Below are 21,495 nucleotides of genomic sequence, written 5' to 3' on the forward strand. Positions count from 1 at the left end.
ATAGAATAAGAAGTAAGAACAGGGAAAAGAAAATATAGGTATGGAGGAGTTGTAAATAGTTTCATTGGAATTAATGCTTCCACTTAATTGTTGAAAATGCCGGAGTGAAATACTGTGGATAGTGGGCTTCTGGCAACATCATTTCATTCTTAACTTAGGAACCGATGCTGTTACGAACAAACATGGGTCCAAGCCCCGTCCTAAGGGCTCTCATCCTTCTTTTCAATCAATCCAATTGGAATGTCATTCAATACTGTCATAACTGTCATCGTTTACTAACGAAAAGATGCACTTTGACTTATGAGGCCCACTTCAGAAACACTGTCCCGTGTCAATCAGCCATCGATTGTCTGAACCGTGTTTTTTTTTTCTCCCTCAAATCAATTAGTGCATGAAATTTGCAACGTTTCCTGCTTAAACGTGATTCCAGTTAAACAGCCAATGACGGCTGGCTGTCATCTGATGTAGCTCACAAAATCACTAATCACAAAGCCCATTCTGAATGGGAAAAGACTGCTTGTATGACAGTAATAACCACATGCTATGAAGAACAGAATTTTATTCCAGGGAAAAAAAAGCAAAGAAGAAACTTTTGTGACGAAAGAATTTTTTTAAAATGTTTTCTTTTAATCATGTGAACAAAATAATTGAAAAGTTTCGGTGTAGCAGTAAAGAACGCTGCACTGTTCAGTTTACTATCAGTACCTGATAACCTCGATAACATAGTTATTATTTCCCACATTTCGAACAAACTTTTTCATCTAAGACATTCACCTTTGCTACTCGCATTATAGGAGACCCTGACAAACTAAAGATTCATATATATTCAGATATATAATTTTAAAAATGTGCTTCACACATGGATGTGTTCGATGCATAGTTTTAATCCCTATTCAATCTCTACTCCATTCTTGTATCAGAGAACAAATGAACTGACCATACAAGTATCAATTGGATTCATAATTTTCGGCAATCTAAACATCATTAGCAATTGTTTACAAATAACTTATCTTAATCACTTTGTGATTACTCAAACAAAATAAGAAGGATTAATATCAGAGCAGTCAGTACAAGTTTTGTATGCCCTTAGCTATTATTCCAGGTACCAACGTACATTTTTCCCATGAATTGGCGTAGAAAGTTATTCTGATATTTTGCAGAATTGTGGGTCTTAATTTTTATATGCGTTAAAAATAAGAAAGTTTAAACTTAGCAATCCGCTTTGTTGTGCCCGTTCTGTATACATCCATTACACAAAACAATCCGAAGGCTGGAGAGAATGGCGTAATTATGAATCAATCGTCATCAGTTTAAAAATGATGAAATGCAAGTCATTTCTAAGAGCTTTCTCAATGGTTTATAAATAATGTTAACATGGATACCTGAAAAGAGTTGTATCTCTTCATAGAATATCTCACATAAAGCTTTTAAAATATTATTGATGGAATATGTTTACTTATGAGATGGATTACTTGGTTCGCTGTTCACCACTGCATACACAGTCGCCTTAGAATTAGTAATTAATTCATTTGGAAGTTTGTTTATTTGTCTCTCTTCTGTACCTGAACTTTGAAGATTTAAGTTGGCATACTCGACCAGACAGTCACCCTGCAACAGAGAAAACATGGCGCTGCTTGTCACTCATTGCCTCAGAAATGAACTACAGTGTACCACTTACACTTTTAGTCAATAAAAGTCCTCAAACTCTACTGTCTCTGTATTGGGAAGTCTGAACCATTTCTTTTTTGTACAAGTAATTGACTTGTGCCTCGTGTTTTACCAATTTAATCTTGTGGCTCTAACGGATAGGATAGGTTTTGAATTTTTCTGTTGACGCCAAGTGATCACTGGCAGCATCCTTCATCAATCCATCATGTGAAAAGTCTGGTCTTCATCTTTGGTCAAAACTCCAATTCAACTGTCATTTTGCTTTTACATTGATAAGGGATGCAGACGTGGATCAAGAAAGTCCAAATTGTATGACTATTGGACTGACAGTGGACTGACAATGATTAGTGGACTGACTATTAGTATGGCATGTTATTTGAAAGGATAACATATTGTAGGTGCATTACCTGCTCATAATCCTAGCTCCCATTCCATTCTTTGTTTGTTTCCCTAACGTTTTTGAACGAGATTAATGTTTGGCAAAACGTGGATACATATTATCATGGCTGATTAACAGTCTTAAGACGGTGAGTGTTTCGAAACTATTCCTTTGTAAATGGAAGGAGAAGCTGAAAGACCTCCTCTAATGCTGATATAAAATCAGAGAGGGCGGAACAATGTCCACTTGTCACTGACCAACAGACTGAAAAGTCGAAGTAACCTCCTTATGTTGTTACGTAATGGATTTAATTATCAGAAAATAAACTTACTCTTGTCCCTGTAAAACAGGTTCGACACACTTAAAATGAAATTCCAGCTGACATCATATTAAGGTTAATTAATATTGTGTTACTCCTTATGTCCATTTGCCAATTTGAGAAAATGTGTTTTTTTTGATGAATACCAACGGTTTGCATATAAACAAACAAAATACCAAATAGAGAAATGCATGGGCTCGAAATGTGTGTGTGTTTTGGGGGGTGGGGTTTGGGTGTGGTGGGGGAGCAGGGGAATTTATATAACCGACCACATTATATGAACATCTGTGCTTACAGACAGACACGCAGAAGCACAAGGGGTTCACCCTAAAGCGACTCAAAACAGCCCTCCATTGTTGCAACTGAGTTACAGGACTTCCATGTTTATTGTTTTTGTTTCATGATTGCATATTAATAATGAGTAGACATTAACTATACAGTTAACCTGGTCCTGAGGAAGGGTCACCGGGCCCGAAACATGAACTCTGCTTTTTTTTCTTCACAGATGCTGCCAGACCTGTTGATCTTTTCCATCAACTTTTGTTTTTCTTATTACCTATACAGTTTTCAATTGGTTTAGCTGAACCACCCATAAGATACTTGCTAATTCTTATGGTTTTCTGTCATATTATTGAGCACAAAAGTGGTCAGTAATTTTAAAACAAAGCTGTCAGCTGATGAATTGAGACCTTGGATTCATATTTTGATTATCTGGCACGAGGGACATTCACGTCATCTAAACAGAGCACAGAATATAAAGAATGGTCCCATGTATTAAATCAAAGTAAGAAAACAGTTTAAACAACCATCATAGTGCAAAGTGTTATGAGCAGAAGAAATAATTTAATGAGCTACCTTTTTTTATTTTTTTACGGCATCAACATACCTGTAGTTTAGAAGAATAGACCTTAACATCTGTATCGGAAAAGATGAATAATATCTTTAAAGTAACAACATGCTTTTAAACTGAAATGATCTCTATGCATCTGTTTATTTTCCACATATTCCCCTATTTCACATTACTTGTTTCAAACGGAGCAAAGCAGAAATTGAAAAACGTTGCTATTATGTGTTTAGATTCCTTGTTATTTTTTATAACAGAGACAATTGTTCAAATTATAACACATCCAAAGTGTGATTTTTCACAATCTAAGTAAGTGGGTAAATGCATGGTACGTGTAGTATGGTGAAGATAAATGTGATGTTATCGACATTTGTTGCAAAAGAGGAAGACAGATTATTATCTGAATGGAAAGTGCAAAATATGTAGCAAGAAATGGGTATCCTCGTACACCCGTCGCTGAAAATAAGCAAAAGATGCAGCTGGAGTTAAAAAGAAATACTGTACGTTGTACTTCAGAATGAGAGAATTTGAGTTAGGGAGCAAGGATATTGTACTACAATTTTCGAGATCATTTCTACGTCAACACGTGGAATATAGTGCGCTTGGTTGTACAAAGAACTATGTTCTTGCTATCAAGGAATTTCAGTGAAAGTTTACCAGATTTATTTTTGGGATGGTGGGACTGATATTTGAAGAGATATTGTATTGGTTAGGATTATTTTCTCCGGAGTATTGAAGAATGAGTGGGAATATCCCAGAAACCTGCAAAATTTCATGCGAGGCAGTCTATTTTACTGAATTTATCTTTGCCCTGGCTATGTTTAAGTAATATTATTATATTGGAACAGTTGTTGTTTTTAGAAGTTGAATAACCAGTTATTCTGTTAAGTATTACAACAGTGATAACTCATTCTAATTCTTCGTTATTTGCTTGCATTTTATCAGTACAACAAAAATAACATGTGTTTTACTTCAAACCTGGTAGTTGACCAATGAAATTGCAACAGGAACCATTAAAAGTAAGAAAAAAACGCTGGCGTTTAGACTATCTTCTTAATATACTCTCGTAACATTTAAGACTGAGATGAGGAGAAATTCCTTCGTCCAGAATGTGGTGAGCCTGTGGAATTCCGTACCACAGAAAGCAGTCTCGGCTGAAACCTTGTGTGATGTCAAGAAAATGTTTGAAAGCGCATGCATCAAAGAATATGCTCAGGGGAGAAGCAGGGACATTCTATTGAGTTGCATGATCAGCCAAAATCAGAACGAAAGGTGGAGCCAGCTCTCAGAGCTGAACCGCCTCACCCTGCCTCTATATTCTTTGTTTCTAATGTGCTAATTCCTGGCATAAATTTGGTTTCGCTTTGGCAAGTGCAGTATTGAAAAGTGAGTCATATGTGGTGCTGTTGTGACCTGATCAGGCGGAGCCTATCTCACTTTTCTTTTTCTCTTATACAGGCAGCATAGAGCACTAGGTTAGAGCTTCATAATAAAGGGTATCCAATTAAAGAAATAAAAGATTGAAGGTGTATTTCTTTTTCACTCAGAGCTTCTAATTTAAGATGTGAGCGAAGAGTACAATGATTTAACGAAGTTTTCGGTGTAGTTAATACTAGTTAGTTCTAAAATATTGCACAAAAACAGCTTAAACACATTCGTGTCCATCTGAGGGAATATATATATATATGTATATATATCCTAATTTTAAGAACGTCTGAAGAAGGGTGATGGAATTGATGCATCAACATTATTTTCTCTCCTTGATGTGACTCGATCTGCGAAGTTTATCATAAATTTCTGTTTTTATATGTTTCTACACTTCAAGATTATTCCACCACAGCAAACAACGTTTTTCATCGACTATTTCAGGACCCTTCAGTATGTGCTGTTTGATGGATCTGGTGACTATATGTTTTGCATCCTGCTGATGTTCCTGACTGTGTTTACTCAACCAAATCTCGACCATTCCAACACATTATCGTTTTATTTAACTGTTTTATTTGACTGAAACATATTTTGTGTAATTAAGCATTGAAATCATGGAAGTTGATGGAGAATGTTTGCTTGTGTTACGTTAAAATTCTTCAGAGCCTATGCATGTATTATACAAAGATTTACCTTGAGTCCGTGCTTTGTACAATAGTGTTGCTAAGCGAAATAGCAATGTGACAAGTAGCAGCACGACTATCACATACACTGCAGCTGAGAAAGTATGCGTGCGTCCTTCAAGTAAGAAATTATCTACAAAGAAAGAAAGATAATGCTGTGTACTGAAATTGTGGCAAAAACATCACTCAGACAGATGAACAGGCAGCTGTTGTTATAGAAACTAATGTTTATAATCTTTCTCGTTGAAGATTCATGCAGCCCAATGCAGTGCATAAATAGTGAGAAAAAAAATGGTAAATGAAAACATATTGCTTAGTCAATTAATAAAGCCAGCCGGAGAAAAAAAAAAAAGATTTTCACATAATTAGGTAATTGCATGTTGACTCAAAAAGAGCCAAAGAAGTTTTTCTTTCTCGCATTTTGATCATTTTTGCAATTTACAAAATCAAAGAACTGAATTATATGGCAGCGTATTGCGGAAGACCATGTGACAATGAACAGACACTGTGCCTCAAAATTATATTTCAAGAATGTAGTTTGACTGGAACGTCGGCGTTGCCTCTCTTTTATTGCGAAGTTGGGTAGACAACTTGTAGATTGGGAGGCAGGAAGTTAGAATTCCGTGTTTGCAAGATGCTAGGGGGTGATGGGAAAGCATTGTGCGGTAACTTAGAAGATCATGTGGTTATTCTGAGCTTAGAGATTTAAAATGGATATCTGTGAGCAGCAGTTTGGACGTTTCCAAGTACGGAGAGAGCACCCGAATTGAAACATTTGCACCGAAAGGCTGTACAGTTAGCCGTCCAAGAAGCATTTTTTTTTTTTTAACCGAGACAGCAGACTTTTGAATTTAAGCAATCAATTTGAATCAGGCGCTGAGATACCAAAAGCCTATTAAATTTAAATTTGATAGTTTTGACATCATAGGACCAAGCCTGTTGTCAAAAATATTGAAATGGCATCAAGGGTATAAAAAGTAGGTGGCAGTTGGGCAAAGCACCAGAGCTGGCTGCTATCTGCCAGAACAAATGGCCCTCAGCTCTCAAGAGAGAGTCCTTAGTGCTCACAGATTCCGCTGCATCTTAGAGACAGCACCAAGAAAATAACAACGGTAACAAAGGCAAACCTAATTGATATTCCTATCAAAAGGAACGACGGAGAAGACATTCCTGACAAAAGAAACGACGGAGAAGGCACAGAACATTCCAGGAAACACGTAAGCTGGGTGTTATTTCTAAAGACTTAATTCCATTTCTTATAATATACATGGGACTAATATTTTTTGGAACACCATGCCACTAGAATATTGCTTCATTCGGGGATAGTTAGTCGTTAGAAGGTATTGATCCTATTTGTTTATCGTTTAGTTAATATGTTCACTGTTAGAGTTAGATAAATAAATTGTTCCTTGTTAGTTTTTAAAATGAGTGTCAGGGGTCTACTTTACGTAACCACTACAAATAGCCAAAGAAAAAGGATTACATCACTTTTCACACATCTCACAGTCCTTTTACATATTATAGGGCGAGGTGCTCCTTCTTGGGTATCTCGTTTGTAGTTCTCGGGGGCTTGGGGTTCAATCTGTGCTTTATAACACTTTGAAAGGGAGGCTGCCAGCTCGTTGAAGTAAATAGAAGCAGTTCGCACCCTCAGATCAAGTAAACATTTAAGCAACGACATCTGCATGATTGCACCAGACTATCATTTCAAGCAGCTGAATGATCCGCCATTATGTCACTGCTAGAATTGAAGGCCAATGAATAAAGTGATCTAATGCAAAGAAATGGTAACATGTGAAATTCAAAAGAACATTTTTTTTCTTATAGACCTGGCAGCTTAATCTCAAACCACAGCACTATAGCTATGGAAACTCGATCTAATTAATTAAGTAATTTAAAACACGCTGAACGAATGACATCATTAATTAATACTTAGTGCATATGTAGGAGAGAATTATTATTGTCGGTTGCTCTGCCCTCACTCCATTATTATAAAGACTTGTCTTGATTGCTAATGTTCTTTATTTAAGAGATCACATTGTTTATATTTTGCCTGACCTCTATTTAAGCCAAGAAGCAACGTGGTTCACTTGTAACTGATATTTTAAATGACTAAACAGGCAATTATCACAGCCAAATTCGCTGGTGGAATTAACGAATTGCATCACAATGGATAACTTTGCTAACGAAGTTCTTGTCAGACAACTTAATGACATCCAAACTAAAAGTCAAAGCTTTACGTCCATTAGAACTAACTGTTTCATGATAATTTAGTTTCATAATGGATATATAGACAAGCAGATTTACTGCTTCAATTTCCAATTCCATTACAGAGACTGAACAATAACGGATTTAATTAACACGCCTTGCCAAAAATGTAAAGGCAATGATCCAACGGTATTATCACTAGATTATTAATTTAGTGACCAGAGATAGTATGAACTGCAGATGCTGGAGAATCTGAGATAACAAGGTGTAGAGCTGGATGAACAGATGCTGCTTGGCCTGCTGTGTTCATCCAGCTCTACACCTTGTTATCTCTAACGTTCAGACCATCCAGGTTCGAATTCCATTCAGGCAGAAATTAAATTCAATTAAAATTCTGGAATTAAGAGTCATCTAATAATGATCATGAATCCATCGTCGGTAATTGGGGAAAATTGGTTGGTTCACTCACGTCTTTTACGGAGGGAAATTTGCTATCCTGACCTCGTCTGGCCTACATGTGACTCCAGACCCACAGCAATTTGATTGACTCTCAACTGTCCTCAGGGCAATTAGGAATGGTTGATAAATGCTTGCTGAGCCAGCGACGCCCTTATCCCATTAATCAGTAAAAGAAAGTTTATATCATAACTAGTAATAATTATCAAAATACTGTTCCAGCGGTCAATTCTTCTAAACCACGAAATATCACACAGGGATGAAATCTCGCCTCTTATCTTGGTTGGGTCCAATAAACATATCTTGAAGGCCTAACGGCCTTCTCAAACTCCCTAAAAAATAAATTGCATTCTATGGAAATTAGTAATTGCTCTACCATGTTTGCTACAGATGATCAGAGATTTGGAATTCTCTCTTTAGTGCCTCATGTAATGGCTGTCCAGTCGCTACTCAAAATTCGAAAAGAACAAGTCAGCAATGGGATGGAATACACTGTACCGCCGTGAATGAATACAATGCCAAATACATTTAAATGTCTTGACATCAAACTAAAGCAAACAGGCATCAACTATTAATAACACTCGATTCATCATTGTACATTAACTCTCTGCATGATCGAGGTGCAACAACAGAATTGCATACCACCCTCAAGAACGGCAGGAATTTCAGTAGATTTACTCAACAACACCTTCAAGACGTGATCTGTATCCAGTTGTCGAGAAATTGCTGGAGATAAAGCGCTCACGAAGTGAAATTAAATATCAGCTTGACTTAGAGGTATATTACATCACCGTAGCTTAGCCAAAATCTTTTAGCTGTCTTAGAACAGCACTGTCAGTTTGTTTACATTACAGGAACTCCTACAATTCAAGAACATCGGACACTTAAGCGACTCTTGTATAGGCACGTGGATGATAGTAAAATGAAGCGTATGCAGGTTTGTTTGATCTTAGAGTAGGATAATTAATCGGTACAGCGTGTGGCCGAAGGGTCTGTACTGTTCTGTACTGTTCTATGTTCTATGTTAACCTGGTTCTTCCCCAACATCTTATGGATAGTTACAGGTTGGTAACAAATAATGACCAGTCGAAAATGCTTACTTCCCTTGAATGAATATGTAGTGATTTATGCAAATTTGAGAGGGATACACATACTTACTAAAACAATGAATAAGTCAAAGTATTATATACTCTAATAAATATTTCAGAATTGGTACTAACATTTCAAACACGTGTTGAAATATTTTTGCTCCAATCTTGATTCTGCAAAGAGTAGAGTATTCTGAAGTGCATGGAACATGAACTTACCTAATACTTTCAGCGTAAATTCACTTGATATGCTTCCATTGGGATATGTGGTGAACAGGCACTTGTAGTCACCAGCATCCCACATTGTCAAATCTCTAATTACAAGTGTTGCATCATGGGTAGAAGGACATTTGAAGTAAAGCCGGTTTGAGCCATGCTGCTGGGGGTAACTTACACCATATGTTGGACTGTATGCTGCAATAGATTTTCTGGGGCCCGCATTCCTCACCCAGGAGAATAGTACGACTTTCAGATCAGTTCGAGAAGTTTTCAACTGACAAGGAAGCTCCACATCCATTCCCAAATAACCTGTAACCAATTTGTTCGATGTTAAGTCCTCTGCAGTAAACACTAGAACAGGGAATAAATACATTATGATTAGGACATTTTAATTGACAATCTCTGTGCACATAGATACTTAAACTTCTGCTAATACACAATATTTCAAGCAATGTTCAAAAAGTACAGCTCAAAATGTGACCGTGTCTGACATGCCAGCCAGCAACAGAAAATACGCAGAAAATAATAGAAATGTGAAGAGGAGCATTGAGATTAAATTTTAAATTCCAGAATGCTTATGAGATGTAACTGTCCCAGTACATCTGGATTATGAAAGGCTTACAGACGAAAACGGTGTCATAGTATTATTTCAGGTAATAAATCCTCCTCATTTATCATGGCCCAAGGGTGTTGCAGATGGCCTAGCGGTATTACCGCTGCACTGTTAATCTATAAAATCAGCTAATATTTTGGGAAACCGGGTTTGAATGTCTCCACGGCAGATTTGAATTCAAGAATGAGCGGGAAATAAAAACTGGAATTAAGAATCTATTGAAGAGCATGAAATCATTGCCGATTGTCAGGAAAAAAAAAAATCCGTCCGGTTCACAAATCTCCTTTGGGAAAGCTAATCTGTTATCCTCACCTGGTCTGGTCTACATATGACTACAAGTTGAGTCTCAATCGTCATCTGAAGTGGCCTATCTAGATATTCAGCTTTACCAATCGCTACAAAGTCTCAGACAAATGAACGTGGACGGATCACCTGGCATCGACCTAGGCCCTGGAAAAGGTAACGGAGAAATAGCTCTGTCGACCCTGCAAAGTGGTCCTTGCTTACATCTGGCGATTAGTGTTAAAATTCGGAGAGCTGCCTCACCGAATAGTCAAGCAACAGCCTGACATAGTCACACTCACAGAATAATAACTTACAAACAATGCCGCAGACACCACCATCCACATCCCTGTATACGACCATTCTCACGGGCAAGACAAGCAGACCAGAGGTGGCAGCACAATGGTATACAGTCACTAGGGAGTTGCTCTGGAAGTCCTCGATGCTTGGACCCCACGAAGTCTCATGCTTTCAGGTTAAACATGGGCAAGGAAACCTCCTGCTGATTACCATGTGATGTTCTCCCACAGCTGATGAATCAGTAATCTTCCATGTTGAACAACACTTGGAGGAGGCAAAGCGGAGGCCAAGGGCACGAAACTAACTCTGGGTGGGGAAGTTAAATGTCCACGACCAAGAGTGGCTCCGCAATTGTACTACACATCTGGCTGGTCGATTCCTAAAGGACTCGGCTGCTAGACTAGGTCTGCAGCATGTGTTGAGGGAAACAACAAGAGGGAAAAACATACTTGGCCTCATCCTTACTTATCTGCCAGCTACCGATGCATCTATCCATGAAATTATAATTCAGAGTGACCACCGTGCAGTCCTCCTGAGGACAAATTCTCAGCTTCACTTTGAGAATAACCCCGATTATAGTGTATGACACTACCATCGTGCTGAATGGGACAGAGTTCGAAAAGATCTAACAACTGAAGACTGGACATCCATGAGACGATGTTGGCCATCAACAGCAGCAGAACAGTACTCCAACACAATCTGTAACCTCACGGCACATCATGTGCACAACTCAAACATTACCATCAAACCAGGAGAACAACCCTGGTTCAATGGAGAGTGCAGGAGGGCATGTCAGGAGCAGCACCAGGCATACCTGAAGATGAGGTGTCAACCTGCTGAAGCCACCAAACATGAATACTTGCATGCCTAACAACTTGACAGCAAGTGATAAACAGAACTCAGCATTCCCACAATCAACTGACCAGAATTGAGATCTGCAGTCATTCACGTCCAGTCATGAACGTTGGCAGACAATTAAACGACTCTCGAGAGGAGGAAGAGGTTGCACAAAAGTCCCCATCCTCAATCATGGAAGACCCCAACACAACAGAGCAAAAGATAAAGCTGAAGCTTTCATAGCAATCTTCAGCCAAAAGTTCCGAGTGGGTCATCCATCTCGGCTTCCCCTAGTTGTCCTCAGCATTACAGATACCAGTCTTCAACCAACACTATTCGCTCCACGTGATATCAAGAAAAGGTTGTAGACACCAGATACAGCCAAGGCTACGACTCCTGACGAACTTCCAGAATTATTGCTGAAGAATTGCGTTCCAGAATTGCTGCTCCCCTGGCTTAGCTGTTCCAATACAGTTATAACTTTGGTATCTACCTGTTAACCTTTAAAATTGCCGAGGTATGTCCTGTGCGTTAAAAGCAGGACAAATCCATCCCGGCCAATTACTGTCCTGTCAGTTTACACTCGATCATCAATAAAGTGATAGGAAGTATCGATAACAGTGCTATCAAACATAACCTGCTTAATAAGAAACTGTGCCATGATGCCCAGTTTGGTTTCCCCCAGGGCTACTCAGCTCCGGACCTCGTTACAGCCTTGGTCCAAGCATGGACAAAAAGAACTGAATTGCAGAGGTGAGGTCAGAGTGACAGCACTTGACATCAAGGTTGCTTTGTATCGACTGTGGAATCAAGGAACCCTGGCAAAACTGGAATCAATGGGGAGCAGACTCTCCGGTGGTTGGAGTTATACCTGACAACAGAAAGATGGTCGTGGTTGTTAGAGGTCAGTCATCTTAGCTCCAGGACTTTTCTGCAGGAATTCCTCAGGGCAGTATCCCAAGCCCCAACATTTTCAGCTGCTTCATCAATGAACTTCCCTCCATCATAAGGTGATGTTCACCAATGATTGCACAATGTTCAGCACCATTCGCGACTCCTCAGATGCTGAAGCAGTCCATGTTCAAATTCAACAAGATCTGGACAACATCTAGGCTAGGGTTGGCAAGTGGCAAGTGACACTCTCGCCACACAAATGCCAGGTTATGACCATAACCACTGAGAGACAATCAAAATACACCCCTTGGCTTTCTGTGCTGTTACCATCACTGAATCCCGCATTATCAACATCCTTGGGGTTACCGTTGACCAGACTTTAAACAGGACTCATAACATAAACACACTGGCTACAAACACAGGTCAGAGGTTAGGAATGCTGCGGGGAGTAACTCATTTCCTGACTCCTCAAAGCCCATCCACCATTTACAACGCACAAGTCAGGAGTGTGATGGAATACTCCCCATTTGCTTGTATGAATGCAACCCCAACAACGCTCAAGAAGTGTAACACCATCCAGGACAAAGCAGCCTGCTTGATTGGCTCTACATCTACAAAGATCCATTCTTTCCACCACTGATACTCAGTAGCAGTCGTGTCTACTATATACAAGATGCACTGCAGAAATTCACCAAAGATCCTTAGACGACGCCTTCCAAAACCACAACCACTTCCATCTAGAATGACAGAGTAGCAGATATATGGGAACACGACCAACTTCAAATTCCCCTCCAAGCCTCTCTCCATCCTGAATTGGAAATACATCGCTGTTGCTTCACTGTCGCTGGGTTAAATTCTTGTAATTCCTTCCCTAATGGTATTATAGGACAACACACAGCTGGTGGACGAGAGCGGTTCAAGAAGGCTGCTCAACACTACCTCTCGAGGCCAGCCAGCGACGCTGAAACCTACAAATGAATTTAAAAAACAAAATGCCCGCACTTCAGTCATCTTACCACGACCTTGTATCAGTTATGCACTAGATCTACTTCTGACATTTCTCCAAAATGCCTGATCTCAATTACAGTATGCATTCCAGCTCTTGCTCGTGGAACTATATTAATCTGAAATGGATCAGATTGCTATGGTTTCTCTCAATAACCATGTATCAGTCAAATTAAAAGAATCAACCTGTATATCAGCACAGATCTCGATTAGTTCTAAAGTAACTATATGGCACAGACTTCTCTCTATATGAATACATCAGGCCCAGCAAACTGCATAACGAACCCTCCAGTTACTTATTTCTGCACCAAATCAAATCAAAACTAGTTCTATACCCCGCCTTCTGGCATCAGACTGAACAAATTTCTAATGCACTCATGTCTGCAATTAGACATGAAAAACCCCGTTCTAATCTGGTTTTCCATGACATTATTAGAAAGTTTATAAATTAGAGCACATTAAATGCGTGCCCATATAATTTTATATTTCATCCTGCATACAAATTTGGATCAGGAGGCAATAATCTACCAAAGAACACACTTTGGGAAAGAGAAATTTCACAGGACAAATAATTGATCCATATTTCCCTGTATCCCATTCCATTTTATTGCAATGAATTTCTCGAAATCTGTCTTATACACAAAAAACAACGTAATTCTGATTCCATAACCTTTTCAAATTTTAACATGTACCTTCGATGCAGCACAAACTAAGGTGGCATTCTATTGTGCCTGAATCGGGTATTGTTCATAACTATTCATATAACAGCCCTCCTGACTTGCTTTACAGCGCCCTGTATTCGACTATCTTTTAATGGCCTACTCAATTCTCTTTTGAAGTTTGCTAGTGAATCAGCTAACACTACATGTACAAAATGTGATTTGTAGATCACAACCACCTGCCGTGTAAACAAGAAATGCCCTTAAACTACATTTATTTTTGTTCAATCGTCAATTCTATTCCATTAGCTTATTGGGTTCACATAAATTATTTCATATTTAATCATTCATTAATCTGAACACTTTGATCACATTGATTAAGCGTTGCTTCTTTTAATGAGAGAAAAAAAAAACATTTATAATAACTACGGATAATTGAAGTCCCTCATGACTTCTATAATTGTGTAATATTTTGCGTGGATTGTCATCGATACTTTGATATGTGTGTGGCAATCTCTACAAGTGCGTCAAGTGACTTTAGAGCATCTAATAATAAAACAATAAGTGTATTCTGGAGATGCAAGTGTACATGTAAAAAAAAAAAGAATTCCAACTGCAACAAAAGCACGTTTGAGAAATCATGTAAAATATTGTTGCATTCTTCTCACTGGTCAATTCATGGACTTGCAAGCATCTAAGACTTACCACGCAGAATGAGAGTTAAGGAGAATGTAAGACGGAAAACTGACTGCATCTTGAGATAGGATACCGATGAATGAGTCTGAACTGTAGATTTTGGAAATAACATGTTCCTTAAAAATGGTCATGAATTGGTATGCCTTGCAAACGGAACAGATATTTAGGAACTAACTCCAAATCAATAAATATTTGGTCAAAACATAAAAGTTCAGCTTTTATTCATCACACAGTGTAGAAGCAGAAGTTTTGTGTGAAAGGAAAACACTTAACAGAAGTGAAAAAAGAGTAATTATGATAGTGTCTCCTTATAGTCTTCTTTGTTTAATAGAATATTTTTTAACCTGATCCTTATCAGTCTTCATCTATGTTATGCCTGACACATTGATTTAGAGTCATAGACGCATAGAGTCATAGAGCACAGAAACAGGCTCTTCGGTCCGACCAGTCAATGCCAACGATGTTTCAAAATTAAACTAATTCCACTTGACTGCACTTAGCTCATACCCCTCCAAACTTTTCTGATTCATGAACTAATCAAAATGTCTTTTTAAACTTTGTAAGCATGTGTTCACCCAACACATTCTCTGGCAGTTCATTCCTCAAACGGGTCATTCTTATATAAAAACTTTGTTCCCATGTTCTTCTTTAAATCTTTCTCCTCTCCACTTAAAAAAAATATGCCCCCTAGTTTTTAAGTCTCCAACCCCAGGGTACATACTTTTGTCATTCACCTTATTCATGCCTTTCATGATTTTATTAACCTCAATAAAGCCACCCCTTCAACCCTCTCCGCTCCAGTGATAAAGTCTTAACCTTTCCAGTCTATTTTTATATCTCGAACCTTCCATTGCTGGCAACATCTTGGCAAATCATTTTCTGAACCCTTTCAAATTTAATAATAACCTTCTTATCATAGTGGTCAACAGAATTGCACACGTTTCTCCACTCCAATCCAATAACATTTTGCTTTGTTTACTATTAAGATGTTCGCATCTTTGGCAGGGCTGGTATCTATTGTCCATCACTAGTTACCCTTAATAAGGTGGGAATGGGCTGCCTCCTTTAACGGCTAAAATCCATTTCCTATAGGTAAACCCACAATGCCGTTAGGTTGTGAATTCCAGTATTTTGACATGATGACAGTAAAAGAATAGCGATATATTTCCAATTTAGGATTTAAGTTACTTGAGGCCAACGTACACGTCGTGGTGTTCCTGTGTATCTACTGTACTTGTCTTTCTCTATGGAAGTGGTTCTGGTTTTAGAAGATGCTGACTAAAGTAATTTGGTGAATTTCTGCAATTGATCTTGAAAATTGTTCACAAATATGCTCCAGAGCGTCGGTTGTGGGCAGACTGAATACTTGTGAATGTGATACGAAACGAGCAGTCTACTTTGTCCTGAGTTGTGTGAAGCTTTCTGAGTGTCGTTGAAGCACCATTCATCCAGGCAAGTGGGAAATGTTCTATCGCAATTTTAATTGGAGCCGTGTAGATAGTGGAAAAATTCGGGGAGTCAGGCAGTAAGTTATTCACCGTATTACTCCTAGCGTCTGATCCCCTCTTTCAGCCATTGTTTATGTGGTGAGTCCAGTTCAGTTTCTGATCAGTGGTAATCCTCAAACATACTGATAGTGCTATATTCACTGATTATAATGACATTGGTAATCAAGGGGCGCTTGTTAGATTGCCTGTTATTGTAAGGTGTTGATGTGGTGTAATAATTACTTGCGATTTTTCTGCAAAAGGCTGGATATTGTCGAGCCCGCTTCACTATGAAGTTGCTAATAGTGCTGAATGTTGTGCAATATTCGATGATCATCTCCACCCTGGTCATTTACTGGAGAGAAAGTCATTGATGGACCAGCTGAAGCTCCTTGGATCACAACTGAGCTGATCATAATTCAAAATCTGTATTCATGCCAATACTGACAACCTTTCACTTACTTCATTAAGAAAAATCTATCGACCTCTGCATTTAAAAAAAAAAATCACCAATTGTGTTTAAAATACCTTTCTTATCAGGAAGAGAGTTCAAGAGTCTCGTGAATCTTTGAAATAACTAAAGAAAGGTCTGGTCGCTGTTTTAAATGTCTTTCAATAGTGTATAAATCTTCTAAATTGTCAGGCAAGATGACATATATGCTCCACATCTACACAGGTAAATATATTCCACATCTATACAGGAGCTATTTCACTCAAATCTCGCCTGAAAGGTCTACACTCCAATGCTGCCAATTCCTGCTTGAACAATCCGTCATCATATTTCAAACAACTCCTTAAAGAATAACGATACTGATTGCAGTGCACAGTATTCCAGATGTGCCTCAGTAGTACCCTTGGCAACTAACGTCTAATCTCCTTATTTTTGAACTGAATTACAGTGCTTACAAACAGCTGCACTCAATTTCATATTCATTTGCCAAGCCTGAATTTTATCTATTTGTGTTTAATTCAGTTGCACAGTCAGATTCCGCTGGAGTTCAGAGCTCTGTGAGACCTGTCATGTAAAGGGCGCACGTTAAGAAAAAAAGATATTGAGCCAAAATAAATAATTTCACAATTATAGTAACTATTACCCATTTGCCATATGTTTTTTTACTCACTCAATTAGCATTTACGAATAATTTCGTGTGTCCTTTATGGCTTCTTCACAACTTACCTTCCAGCCATTCATTCTGTCAGCAGAAAACCTTTTGAATTTCTTTTCAAGTGATTTATTCATACTGTGAGCAGTTCGGTTCGTGGCACCAGACCCTGCAGCACACATCTCTGTATATTCAGCCAGCACTAAAAAAAAAGCTTACTCTCATTTATCACTTAACCAACAACTTCAGTCAATGTCACTGTGTCACCACCGAAAGCATGAAATTTACGTTCCACAATGATGACCTTTCAATAAATATCTACAGGAAATCTGAGTAGTATACACCACCTACTTTGTTTATTTTTTACAGAATACTTTACGTTCTGCATGACAGTTGCTCAATTTGTTGTCTTCTTTATTTCATAAAATTAAATATTCATAGATACACAGACGCATAAAGCATTTAAACAGACCCTTGAGTCCAACTCACGTGTGTCAACCAAATGTCCCAAACTAAAGTAATCCCAATTGCTTGCGTTTGGCGCTTTTTCCCTAAATCGCTCATATTCACGCACCTGCCCAAATGTTCTTTTAAATGTAGTAACTGTACCTGCATCTACCACTTCCTCTGACAATTCTTCCACGTATGAACCACCCTCTGTGTCAAAGCGTTGCCCCTCAGGTCCCTGTTAAATTGTTCTACTGTCAACTTAAAAGTATGCCATTTAATTTTGAACTTTCCTACCCAAGCAAAAGGACCTTTACTATTCACCTTAACTGTTACTCACATGATTTTATTATCCTAATAAATCCCTTAACTTCCTTTCCTTGAACAGGTCTGCCTAGTTTTGGCTTATGATGCAATCTTCCCTCCTTACTAATATCCTACGTGCATTGTAGTCTTACTTTAAACTGGCCGACATTTCGTCATGCAACCTAATTTTTTTCTTTTGTTGTTTCAAAATTATATGCTTTTATTATCAAGTACAGGGCTGTTGTATAATTATTGATGCATGGAATCAAAGAGAATTGAAGAGATCTTTCTACCCTTTGAAGATGAACCGAGAAAACGACTGTAAAAATACATAAGACCCATTTCCCTGCACTTGACCTTTAACCTTCAATGTTATGACATTTCAAATGTTTATGCAAGTACTTTCAAGTGTTGTGACAGTTGTACTTCAACTACCCTCGCAGATAATGCATTACAGAATACCACCAATGAAGAAAGAACTCCAGTTCTCACCGAACCGCCCGACTCTCATTTTAAAAGTATCCACACTTGTGGTTAATATTTCAATTGAAGGAAAATAGCCGCCTTCTGCCACCCTGTTGATTCCACTCTCAATCTTACAGACATAAATCATGTTCACTTTCAATTATTTCTGCCATAGGAAAACAACCAAGCTTATCTAGCCTCTCTTCACAATGAGAATGCTTCCTCTGAGACAAGATCCGGGTAATTTTTTTCTGCATCCTCACGAGTGAGATCATACCTTTTGTATATTATGGTGAACAGAATTGAGCACAGTACTGCACTTGCTTCTAATCAATGATTTTCGCAGCTCCAGCATAACCTTCATGATGTTGTCTGATGTTGAAAAATAGAAATATTCAGTATTCTTTCAAAAAGAAAATATTCTGCCCTGCATCCTTCAGGAATCTGTGAACCAACACCTACAGATCCCGCTTTTCCCATGAGTTTCTTAGTGATCTGTCATTTATTGAATACCTCCTTGTCCTTTTACTCTTTTCGAGTTTATTACTGACACTTAGTGTCTACCTGTATGCCAAATTCTTCTATATGTTACTGCAAACCAAGGCATTCTTTCTCTTTATCAACCACACAGCCAATCGTTGTACAAGCTATAAAATTACATATCTTCCATCACCATCATCCACCCCACCAAAACTTTATTTTGGATCCAACCCGCTATCTTACCCTGGATCCCATGTATTTTCAAAAGTGGTGATGCAATACTTCTCCTCCATGATCTTGGCACTTCCCATGTTGCCAAAGGGCAATTAAAAATTTGGGACAGGAACATTAATCACAATTTCCTTTCTCGGCCCCCATTGTGGTTGAGGGTACATATCTGATTATTGGTCAGCATTTAATCCCGCCAAAACCTCCAATATCCCCTCACTCCCTATTTCCATCTGCTCAAAAAAACTCACAGTTACTCTTCACGAATTCTGGAGCTTTATCCTCCATCTCCCGACTGAGGACAATTGTCAAACATTCGTTTTAAACCAAATTAACGTCCTCCAGTTCCAGGCAAAGATATCCTGTTGCTCAATTATTTGTCCAATTCTGACCCTATTTATCCTGTTCCCTTTGATATACTTATGGAATAAATTGGGATTCTCCCTAATCTTACTCGCCAGTGTTTTCTTCATAACCATTCTTTGATCCGACTGTTTTGTTAAATCACCCCAGGCGCTATCTATATAAGCACGAGGGCCTCTATTTATTTGTGCCCTTTAAACTTGCTAAAAGTCACATTTTTCTCCAATCTACAGCCCTGAATATATGGAGACAGTCAGTAACGCCCATTATTCGGGACCTACTACAATCCATCATGCAATCATGTGCAATGATTACTAGATCGTATTTATTTGCATCATTACTTGTGTTGTATTTGGTGTTATTTGCAAACGGACACAAAGCCTTTAGCTTTACTTTTCTTTGGTAACATTTGCTAAAGACTGCTACCATATGTTGGATTACTTACAATTACATTTTCTGTCTCTTCCTACGCTAATAATCTTCTGACTTGACATGGCGCTTTGATTTATTACATCTTCTGAAATTTGATACATTCCCTGACTATTCTGCATAAAATCCTCTGTACCTCCCAGTTTTGCAATAGTATAAGTACTGGACCCAGTATTGCTCAGGTTGAGTCACCCTTTCAGAATAGATACCATTTTCCCCAGTACTGATGTGAATTCTGCAACGAGAAGAATCAATTCTTCCATTCCAGTTTTGATTAACACCTTCATCATTGCAATCTGGTTAGTTGATGCGATTTTATTTCAAGAGTCACAACTAATGAAATACAGGTTATCGCTTCTGGATTTTTCCATTCCTTCTTCGAAACTAGCTGTGATTTTGCAGAACATCTCTCTCTGTTCTTGGTAGCCACATCAATATGAAGACGAGATTCCCTCATCCCAATATAAGTTCTTCTCCATTCTGTGCAGACAATGTGAAACTCAGCACATTGATACAGAACATTCACTCTGAAATTTAGCAATTCCTGCCATACCACACTTAAAGAAATATCCAGTTAACCAGGTATGTTAGTTCATGTACAATTGTGAATCAGGAAACTGGGACAATTACACATGTTCCATATCATGTTATGCACCCAGTATGATAAAATTAAAATGATGAGCGCCCTTCATTGCAAATTTCAAATCCCATCGTACTTGTGCTTGACTCAGAGCATTTCTTTTTTTTTTGTACATCTCAGTTGATTTTTCTTTTATAGACTTACGAAACTAACCAAGTATATCCCTGTCACTATATTAATCTTCACCCCTTCTGTCATAATATTCTAACGTCATTCCTGACACATCAAATTTCTCAATCTGGATATTTGATACTGGCATCTTCCACAAAGCAGATTTCAATTTCCGTTATCTAATTTCCCAAATTGCCACTCTTCCAGAAACCGTGACCTGCTTAATTGCTTGGGGATTATTCTGAAAGAAAAGGATTTTTTTTTTTTTTATTGCAATAGTTCGAGGATATGTCGACATCATTCAGTACGCAGGCATTTACTATTTATCACAAAATGTCAAAGATACAGCTTTACATTATTTTTCTTTTGTATTAATTGCTAATGTGCATTTGGTTGCGATTATGTTAAATTTACATCCCTTTACTCCACCCTTAATCTCTAATAGCAGCATGTTTCATAGCAGGATTTGACTTATTTGTAATGTCAGAAAAGATAAATTATTTTTTGTTATGAGAGTATATAAATGTTCTCACCATGCCACCTTCTCAACAAATCATTCATGATATAACATTGTGATCGCTGTGTTTTTTTTTAAATCGTGCTGTCACCTTGAAAACAAAAAAAGAAAAAAATCTTGTTCCTTACATATAGGCTTTTTTAAACACTTCTTGTGATGCTCCTTTCTGTTATGACCACGAGAATTCCAAATTTTTCAAGAATGAACCGTCAAACTACTTTAATTTCCAAAAGAATGTTGGCAGTTTTTTACCGCTCAAATTCTTGTTTGTTTCCTTGTATGTTTAAATCTGCCTGTTGGGTCTCTGTTGCTCGAAGAGGAATAGAATTTGTTTTTTTTTCGCA

General features: G+C 38.1%; 1 protein-coding gene across 2 annotated transcripts in view; it reads right to left on the reverse strand.

Moving 5' to 3' along the window:
* Positions 1-605: 605 nt before the first annotated feature.
* The window catches only part of LOC125487965, a 31,905-nt gene continuing 11,015 nt past the window's right edge, over positions 606-21,495 (reverse strand). Inside the window, exons 3-4 of one of the 2 annotated variants that reach the window (XM_048620685.1) lie at positions 9,290-9,640; positions 606-1,608 (exon numbers count right to left, since the gene is read on the reverse strand). In XM_048620685.1, the coding sequence (XP_048476642.1) occupies positions 1,604-1,608; positions 9,290-9,640 (356 nt within the window). In that variant the 3' untranslated portion in view covers positions 606-1,603. The remainder of the gene's footprint in view (positions 1,609-9,289; positions 9,641-21,495) is intronic. The other variant, XM_048620686.1, reaches the window with a different exon arrangement.

The sequence above is a fragment of the Rhincodon typus genome, chromosome 47, assembly GCF_021869965.1.
Source record: "Rhincodon typus isolate 14 chromosome 47, sRhiTyp1.1, whole genome shotgun sequence".
NCBI lineage: Eukaryota > Metazoa > Chordata > Chondrichthyes > Orectolobiformes > Rhincodontidae > Rhincodon > Rhincodon typus.